The sequence below is a fragment of the Silurus aristotelis genome (genome assembly GCF_946808225.1).
Source record: "Silurus aristotelis genome assembly, chromosome: 25".
NCBI classification, from domain to species: Eukaryota; Metazoa; Chordata; class Actinopteri; order Siluriformes; family Siluridae; genus Silurus; species Silurus aristotelis.
The window spans coordinates 3,886,285-3,897,135 of NC_139598.1; the positions used below are offsets into that span (position 1 = coordinate 3,886,285).

General features: G+C 36.6%; 1 protein-coding gene across 1 annotated transcript in view; it reads right to left on the reverse strand.

Moving 5' to 3' along the window:
• Positions 1-10,550, reverse strand: part of cUnh8orf34 (chromosome Un C8orf34 homolog) — a 73,961-nt gene extending 63,411 nt beyond the window's left edge. The window contains exon 1 of the mRNA XM_083530173.1: positions 10,078-10,550. Coding sequence (XP_083386299.1) covers positions 10,078-10,146 — 69 coding nt within the window. The 5' untranslated portion in view covers positions 10,147-10,550. The remainder of the gene's footprint in view (positions 1-10,077) is intronic.
• Between the last annotated feature and the right edge of the window lie 301 nt (positions 10,551-10,851).

Here is a 10,851-nt window from a genome sequence, read left to right on the forward strand (position 1 = left end):
AAATTGACTCGTTCTTCTGAGTCACATTAAAGACTCGTTCAAAATGACCGAATCATTCATTAATGACCCATCACAAACCCTTCTATGATGTGTCACCCCTGCCCTAGTAGATGAGTGTTTACTGAGAAAGAGAGGAAGAGAGTCTCAGGGAGAAACCTTTGGTAACTTTGCAGAAGCCTGTAGGTCATTTATAAGTTAATTAAAGCTTAAATCATGTCGTCATGAATTTCATTCGAAAGACAAAAAAGGTGAAGAGAGTCAACATCTGATAATCTCTCTCTCTCTCTCTCTCTCTCTCTCTCTCTCTCTCTCTCTCTCTCTCTCCCTCTTTCACACTCTCTTCTTTTTTATTTTAGGGAGCCTCAGGCTGTGTATGTAGCTCCAGTTTGGTAATTAGTCCAATCCCTGCAGGGACTCTCTTGTTTGCTAACGTCTGTGTTTGCCCTGTGATTACGCCTCATGTTTAACTCTAGGATCTCATGACGTTTTCCAAACTGTATTCTTCTTCTGTTTTCTCCCTATTTTCCATTGAATGACTCTGTGTTTCTACCCACCTGTGAGGGTTATCATGTACTTCCTTTAAAGACATTTTTTATGTACTACAAAATCAGAAAAAGCAAGTATTACACATTCTATACTGTATATGTAGGTAGAGTTTCCTGGCTTAGCACTGAAATACTACCGAATCAACTCAAGCGTGTTCTTCGCACCCAAGCGAGCAGGATAATTACGCTCTCTTGGACTTTTTAATTTGGAGGTTCTGAGGAGTTCCTCCCAGCGAGCGCGTTCGAGCCAAGGGATTTGAGCCTCGCCGTAGTGCACTTGAAGTGCGGTTTCAATTTCCCATCGTTGTCAGTTTCAATTACGAAAGCGGAATGCAACAATTCTCCAAGCAAGTGGATTTTTATTGACATTCCATGCGCTGGTGTAGCGTTCAATTTGTCACTTGTAAGGCTCCGAGAACGGCTCCTATGACAGAAACAATAAAATATTCGACTCAATTAAAAACACTGTTAAAATTCTAGCTTTAGAAGGAAAATTACTTATAATTAAATTCTGTTCTGATTCTAGTGTAGTTCAAAAGGACAAGGAGATATAAATCATCTCAAATTAGTTGTTTTTAATTGAAGGAACACCTTTTCGAATTAATGTGGAATGAAAGAAAAATTACTATGAGTGCCGACTTGAGTCCAATGTGAGTTATGCCCTTTTGCAACAAAATAATATAATGTAATTTATAATATAAATGTGGATTCAGAATTCAGACAGTGGGTGCACGCACTAAACAGCTTTCCACAGAATTCCTCTTTCAGGTGGGCCTGCATCACTGGCGTCTGTCTGTCTCCATATTTCTTTCTTTCTTTCTTTCTTTCTTTCTTTCTTTCTTTCTTTCTTTCTTTCTTTCTTTCTTTCTTTCTTTCTTTCTTTCTTTCTTTCTTTCTTTCTTTCTTTTTTTCTTGTGCGTTTAGAGCGTTTGTTCAGCGCTCATCAATTAATCAGTGCAGTAGTTTTTGGGGTGTGATTTATTTTTATTTATTTTTAATTTTTACTCTAACACATATGATCTAAAAATGTAGTTAAGTACAATACCTAACAAAAAAACACACTTAAGTTAAAGTGAAATTACAGATTTTAAAAACTACTTTAAAATGTAGAAGTACAAAAAAACCCTACTCAATTACAGTAACGTGAGGAAATCTAATTTGTTACTTTCCAAAGTAACTAATGTACTAACGTGAATAAGGTAAACTAACTTTATTAAATGACTTATACTGTTCACATGTATTCAGCAAAGTTTCAAGTCTTAAGTTTTGTTCGTCATATGTACAGATGTCAGTGAGTTTGTACACTGAAATTCTTAAGTGAGGCTACAGGAAAACTACAGCAAATTTTAAAATATATATTCTATATTTTAAATGAATTATATGCATATTTACATATATAGAATGTTGGCATAAGTTATTTTTGTAAAGATTTGGAAGATGGAGGATATCAAATAAAATAAACTTCCCTGTTTCTAACTTTCAACTCAAACAGCAAAAGTAAACGAGCAAATGTTTCCTTCTTACCAATTTCCTGAAAATTAGTTTCTTTTTAAGCGAATTTAAAGCTTAATCATTTACTATTTTAAACTTGGCTTATTTTTTTGCCCAGGAGTGTAGTTTATTTATATTTTGGGAAATAGAACCAAGTAAATTGGTTTAAATATATAGGAACAAATACAAGAATAAGAGTGTGAGGCAAGATATATACAGTATATATATATTTTTTTTTAAAAATGACTTTTTTGTTTGGTTATGAACTGGAGTGAACTGAGGAACTGTCAGATTCATACAATATGCTGACAAAGCTGACATTTCCAGCCTCTGGTATTTTATCCAGTGTGTTTTGTTGTTATCAAAGGCTTAGTGATAGGATTTATGTTTAATTCAGTGAAAGGTTACTGACCTGAAAATCAATATTTTAAATAGTAGCTATTTATAAAAGAATTTATCCAGCTGTCAGTTGCGAGTAGTCAACAAATAAAAACTTATAAAAAACAAATAAAGAAAATTTGACAACATACTGTACATACAGTATATGCAAACACTATACAGACACAAGTGTATATATGTATATATATTTTTTTTATTTTTATTATTTTTTTTATATTTGAAATGGATTTTTCCATTTCCATCAGGATGTTTTACCTTCAGCTCAAGGTAAACCCTATTTTCCTTAGATATCTCAACAAATACTTTCCTGATCTAATATACTTTTGTGTCCTCCAAGGCTGATTCATGAAAAACCTACACTGCAATAAAGAGGCCTGTTTCTCTTTTCTTCATCAGCTGAAATCAGCACCAGCCATCAGCCCATGTTGTGCCTTACATTAATACCAGTTCCATTCTGTGGATACTTCCATTCTAACTGTTCGCTAACTGCAGCTCTTTGTTTCACTCACATACCACAGACACACAGACACACACACACACAGACACACACACACACACACACACACACACACACACACACACACACACACACACACACACATGCAATGATTAATCACGCACGTCTCCTGAGTATGTAGTGGGCTTTTAGCCACTTACAATGAACGCTGTCTCATTGACTCGTATAAATTATTTTGCAAGAAGCCAATCAATAGAGTTTGACTACCACTTAAAAAAACAACCTCTGCCCTGATCTTTCCGTTTCTTTCTTTCTTTCTTTTTTACATTTTATTCATTTGGCAGAGTCTAGCTAATGTGTTCAAGGCCAAATTAAAAACTGAAATATCACAGTGATATTGAGTCAATGAGAGTTGTGTATGCAGTGGATTAACAATGTTACTACACATACTACACTGCCAAAAGTATGTGGACACCAGACCATCTCACCTGCACAGAGGCTTTCTGCAAAGTCTTACCGTGCATTTGGAAGCACACGGTTGTCTAGAATGTCCAGAGAAACCCGAATCTGTTCCAGAATGATGATGGCCAGTGCACAAAGTAAACTCCATGAAGACAATGTTCTGCACATGACCTCAACCCTCTGAATACAGACTGTGCAGTAGACCTTCTTACCCAAACTCAGTGACAGATTTTATTAATGCTCTTGTAGCAGAATTAACACAAATCCTCACAACCACACTTTAAATTTTTGCAAAAAGAGTAGAGCTTATTATAAGAGCAAATTGGAAAATACACATGGGCATGGTGGACAGGTGTCTACAAAGTTATGGCCAGATAATACACCAACTAGGACCATCAATCAGGCATAACATTATGACCACCTAATATTGAGTTGGTCCCCCTTTTGCTGCAAAAACAGTCCTGACCCATCAAGCATTAACAACAGTAACTTCTTAAGCAATCTGAGCTACAGGAGCTCGTCTGTTTGACCAGACCAGACGGACCAGACTTCGCTCCCAACATACATCAATGAGCCTCGGCCGTCCATGACCCTGTCCCTGGTTCACCACTGTTCCTTTCTTGGGCCAGTTTTGATAAAAACTGACCACTGCAGACCAGAAACATCCCATAAGAGCTGCAGTTTTGGAGATGCTCTGACCTAGTCGTCTAGACATCACAATTTGTCATATTCGCTCATATCCTTACGCTTGCTTATTTTTCCTGATTCTAACACGTCAACACTGAGGACAAAATGTTCACTTGCTGCCTAATATATCCCACTCACTCACAACAGGTGCCATGATGAAGAGATAATCAGTTTTATTTATTTACCGATCATAATGTTACAATGACATAATGGTATGTCTGGTCGGTGTATTTATATCCTTAGGAGGGTCTTGAGAGCCCTCTACTTTCTCTCTCTCTCTTTCTCTCTCTCTCTCCCTCTCTCTCTCTCTCTCTCTCTCTCTCTCTTTCTCTCTCTCTCTCTCTCTCTCTCTCTTTCTTCTTTTCGGATCTGCCTGATTCATCCCTACCTCTGGATAGAGTTCTCTTTAATTGGAGACACTCTGTGCAACTCGGGATGGTTCCACATCAACAGCCTAAAGATCCATGAAGTTACTGAGCAACTAGGAATGAAACATAACAGTAATCCAATAGTGGATTGTTAAGAAATAATGATTGACAAAGTACCAGATAACAGGAACTAACTAGTTTCACAGATGTTCGACAGCATTATGTATAAAGTGCTGACACTGACAGCTCCCTCTATAAATAACAAGAACTGAAAACCCTCTGTGTCAATTGAATTAGCTGAGAAAATTAACATAACAGAACCAAATTAGAATAAATGGAGTGAAGAAATACGCATGAAGATCATTCAGTTGTTTAGTTCATTTACATTTAAGCATTTTCTGGTCTGCAATGGACAGTATCTATCAAAAGTGTTTCATGGAAGGAACAGTGGGGAACCAGCGACAGGACGGCAGAGGCTCATTGATGCAGGACTGTTTTGTGATCAAAAAGGCGGACCACAACAAAATATTAGGCAGGTGATCATAAAATAAGATAAGATATACCTTTATCCGTCCCACAGTGGGGAAATTTCTCTGTTACAGCATAAGGTGTCACAAGGTGTCCTCAGTGTTTCGGACAAAGGAATTGACACTTTTCAGTTTCTTGGTCAACTGAAAAAATGGATTTTTTTGAGTGAGAGAAAGATATGAGAATGAGATGCTAATAAAGGAAAATCTTTGCTAAAATGATTGTCTAAAGAAACTAACTTGCTTTACAATCATTCCATTATACACTATAAAAGGTAATGCACATTTACTTCTGAGTTTTAATGACTGCCATTTTCCATCCAAATTTACATAACACTATTTATCAGTGGCATGATCAGGTTCTATGAACATCAGCTGTAGGATAATAATACAACACTTTGCTCAGGACTTAAATTATATGAATGTGTTGGAAGAAATTCGCCAAACATAGTGCTATAAAGATGTAAGAGACCAGTCTGTTTTTTTTTTTATAACAGTTGGTAAATTAAATGTGCCATTTATGATGAACTGTAAATTATTAAACCTGCATCTGGACTAATGAACCCCCTAGAAACCCGGTAACGCCAGGCGAGCACTGCATGAAGCGAATCCTTTTTTTTTCTTCTATCGCCTGGCCTGAAATTACTGCTTCTGCAGATACTTCCGTCAAGGTCAAGATTGTAACAATGCAGCCTAATTACAGATAAGATAAAGTTTGGATATCTAGCCTGCTCTTTTTTTTTTCTTTGACACTTGAGATTTTTATTATATGACATACATTCAGCATGAACAAATCATTACTGGATTGAATATACCGAATTCAACAATCCCTTTTTCTTTATATTCTTCTGTGAGGCTGAACAATGCTTAGCGAGAGAGAGAGGGAGTGAGACCCATCCCAACTTATTTTCTCTGTAATGACCTTTCATGCAGAAAATAACAGGCTCTCAGATAAATCGCACAGATTTGTCAATCAAGGCCGAGATTACAGTACCGCATAATTATACGATCTGAAGTAATTGTTACCAGTCATGTTCAGTCAAATGCACTAGAATTTCAAACTATTTTTGATGTACGTACAGTACAGTATGTAAAATAATGGCTTTATAAATTAAAAACATTTACACCTAATACATACTGTCGCTAATTACCTCCTGAATCTCTATAGTCAATCCCTCTTTAGCAAATTCATCAATGGAATCGGAATCAGCATTGTGCTTTAAATGCATGATCTAATATTTAAAATATTTCTGCAAGGTAGAAACAATGCAAATAGACTATTAGTGTTCCAGTTCTTTGGCTCAATCAGTTTAACGGCAGTGCATTCCCTCCCAATGAAACTCAATGGCCCAAGGACACACCCATGAGGATCTCACCCCTGTGTCAATTGTTTATCCATACAAAAAGTTTAGTTCATTTATGAAAGTATTTCATCACTGTACACTTTTAAGGCTATAGGCTGTATTTTTGTACTTTTGTACGTCGCTCTGGATAAGGGCGTCTGGCCGTAAATGTAATGTAATGCTTCAATGGTTAAAGAGGCACCTAAACTTATTCTTCAGAGTAAGTAGTATAGTATAGAGTAAACCATTTGCTATCGTTGCCTAGACTACAGGCCATACCCCATGACAATCATACACGAATAAGAAGATAAACATGTAGTCAGGTAAAATACAGTGTATTGATGCACAAATGGCCCTAAATCTTTACTCTTCCCTTTACTGTGCTTCCTCTTCTCTTTTAATGTTTAATAATGTTATTGTTAAATATTTGCTGTAGTTTGCTGTTGTTTGCCTGTAGCCTCACTTCATAGCAAATGGCCACAACCATATTCTGTGAAGAGGGTGCAATAACTTATATCGACAATATCCAAGCTGCAAAGAGCAGACCTAGGTAATAATAGTTGTAATAAAAAAGAGAAATGTTGTGTCTCTCTTTAACAGTACTTCATATTTCACAGTGCCACAATCACTGCATGATAACAGTCTATCCATATAACTTTTAAATTCCCAATACATAATTTTTAAGATCAGCAGCTCAGTCCGTATAGCCCTCGGCATCCTTCTCACCGAGCAGGCATCAGTTGGCTTTGATGAACGATCTGATGTAATCGCAGAGAAAATGCTCCACGTCGTGCAGAGATTTCCAAAGTGCAAATCCGACTGCATATTACATGCATATCTAAATTTACAATGAAAACTAATCAACATCAGGGTGTCTGAAACCAGCATGTCCTAAAGTGTTTAATTCATCTTATACCATGGCAGTTCACCAACAATTACAAACTTTTACTTCTAAAAGATGGATGACAATTTTTGGTCCATTTATTGCTACATGTATTGTTTTCTTAAATCCTGGAGACAATATCCTTATATTATTACTTTCATACTACCTGTCTCTGTATTTCTGGGGAAAATGCTCAGTGAAATCAACTCTGTAGCGCCCCCTGAAGCCTCACTTAATCCTGAAACAGAGCTCCAAAGTTGGTTAAAATGGCCAACTTCTGTGACTGTTTCTCTGGCTTATTATTTTTTTACTCAGCTGATATAACAATATTTGAATTAATTAATTTTATGAGAAAATGTACTTTTATTAGATTTTTTTTAGGAAAGGTTTATATTGAACAGCTATTACCACCACAGGCATTATAGCATTGCATTATAGGCCACACCAAAATATTCTACTGGTTTCTACAATTGGACTTTTTAAATCTAAAAAATGGATAATAAATTTTTATTCAAACAAATAAACAATTTGCAACCTGTATTGTTTTCATGCAATGATGTTATGAATGACAAGGTCTATCCGTAAAAAGAATGAATGAACACAGAATCACAGTGGATCTGGAGCCTTTCCCAAATACACTAGGAAGTCTTATTCAACAGTCCATTGAGGAACATTATACACTGGCATTTACACATATTCAGCACAGCCAATCCATCTACAGGAATGTGTTTGTATAGTTGGAGAAAACCATGAAATTGCAAACATGCTAATACACAAGAAGAAGAAGTTTGCATTGTCATTGCTTTATCAGGGGCTTCTTGGTAGCACCTCACAAAAGTGAAAAATTAAAGTGAATTTTTGATTCAAAGATTTCATACACAACATTAAATATTACTATAAATGAAATGAAAATGCGTAAATCTAATAAAACATTTATTATATTGCTGATACTGGAAAACCACCAGTTATTGGTGGGAATCATAATTCTGCTTCATCACAAGATGCTATTTTATTTCTTTCATATTTTAGGAAATTTACGTTTCCAGGAACAGGTTTTCTTGTCTGTAGTAACTCCTAATAATACATAAGAAACAGATGTTGCTATTCGAAGGACAGTTCCAGCTGAAAACCATTGGCTTGCTCTATTCAAACGGTCTCTGCCGCTGTCCATGGTGCTACATTGTGGCCATGACCATGGTTCTGCTTTCAGCCTCACTGCTCTTTCATATTCCATCCATGTGTATCGAGTCTCTCCTCCGGCAGAGCTTATACATAAGCACTTTGTCTAACGTAGACACTGTTGAGACTCTGCCAGATGTGCAGAGTAGGCGAAAGTAGAGCCAAGGCAGCACAGTAAAGTGAAGAAGTAAATTCTGCTGAGGTTTTTGTAATGTCTGGAGTTATTCATCATCACAGGAGCCATCGCAAGATTACAATAACTCCAACTGCCAAAACATTTTACTACATTTTACAGTCACTGCACGATATTAGTTACTTTAAATGAAAAATTTTTTTTTTACATTATTAATTGTTTTTAAATCACTAATTAGTATTGAATTGTATATTATATGATTGAACAAAAGAATTGGGACACCTGACTTTTCCAGCCAAATGGAGCTCTTCCCAAAACTGCTCCCAAAGAGTTTGAGGCATGCAATTATATAGGACGTTGTTGTATACAGTAGCATTACATTTTCCCTTCACTTATATATAGGAGAAACAAACCTTTTCCAGCATGACAATGGCCCTGTGCACAAAGCCAGCTCCATGAAGATATGGTTTACATATGGGTTGGAGTGGAAGATCTCCTGCTATAGCGCTCTGACCTCAGTCCTACTGACCACTTCTGGGATGAATTGAAATACTGAGTGCACTCCAAGGCCTCCTCACCCTACCCACATCAGTACCTTACTAAAGCCTAGTGGAACAGAAGTTCCTAGAAGATTGGCGGTTATTATAAGAGCAAATGGAAGACTAAATGTGGAATGAGATGTACAAAAAAAGCAAATAGCAATCTTACACCGAGGTGTCCACAAACTTTTACCCATATAGTGTTATCATAATATTTCTTTTAGATTTCCTATTTATATAATTTATGATTGTAAATTCTTCACTGAATTCAACTATTTTTATTACTTAATTATTCCATGTGTAAGTCACATGATTTATTTTTTCACATACAGGTTTATTATGTATTCAGTTTATTACCACAACTTACAATTATTTGTATTACAAGTTTTTTCATGCATGTCACATACATTTTATTTTAAAAATATATAATTTTTATTGTATATAATTTTTACCTGTGATTTTCTACCCATGATTTTCAGACAGTGTGCTCAAATTCACACATGTACTGCATGTGCGTTTAGCTTCGAAACTGCAATTCTATTACATGATTTTTTAATGTTTTCTTTTCCAAATTTTTTAATTCCATTCAAACATGCAGGTAAACAGGGAACGGCATAGTCAAATGCATCCCTCCATGTTTTCCTACATGTGAACCCATATTTGTCATATAATAAAAAATTGCCTTATTCCACATGAGACATATGATCTCTAAAAAACTGTGACAATTGACTTCAATTTTATTCAATTTTATAGGTATAGCACTTTTTACAATGGACATTGTCCCAAAGCAGCTTTACAGAAAAAATATATAATAATTTATATGTTAGTGCCTAAAGTTTATTCCTAAAAAGCGAGCCAATGGTGACACTGGTAGGGAAAAACTCCCTGAGATGATGGTATAGGGAACCAGAGTCCAAAGAGAAGCCCATCCTCATCATTTGGTAATAAAGAAAGAAATATTGCTCACTTTTTTAAGAAGCCTGCACATGCAACCCAGCTGAACCTGTAGATGTGGGGGTTTTCTTTTTCTTTTCTTTTTTCTTTTTGGATATTAAATTGCTCACCTCAAACAGGGGTCCGATTTTATTCCTCTCCAGGTAAGACTGGATCCGGGATTGTTGCTGAGACGCCATGGAGAAGACTCTCTACATCACACCGCATTTACAGGACATTCACACAAGGCAAGTCGGAGAAGGCGTGCAGCAGGACCTGACCAGCGCGCGCATCCTCTACAGCGCAATGAAATGTGCTTTCGGTTCAAAAGAAAGAAATAAAAACAAATTATATTTACAAAAATAAATAAACAAGGCTGCGGCAGAGAATTTGTGCTCAAGCTGCAGGTCCTGGATTTTTTTGTTTTGTTTGTTTGTTCTTTTTCTTTTGTGCAGAAACACAGAGGAAAGTGTGAGGACTGGGTGTGTAGGACACCGGACACCGGACACCGGAGACCGGACACCGCGCGCCTCCCCGCAGAACACCACCGCGTTCCCAGCGAGCCGCAGCGCACGCGACTTTTACCTACACCGAACCGCTTCTCGGGACTGACTCGACTCTGATTGGTGGAAACCAACAGCCTATAATAAACGACAGGAGGCGGGGCGTCCCGCGTAATGAGGTATAATAGTGAATAGGGACCAATGTGTGCGATGATACATGTATATATATATATATATATATATATATATATATATATATATATATACACACACACACACACACACACACACACACACACACACACACACACAGACCACACACTTTCCTATGTGTTTCTACACAAAAGAAAAACCAGGACCTGCAGCTTCAGCACAAATTCTTTGCCGCAGCCTGATTTATTT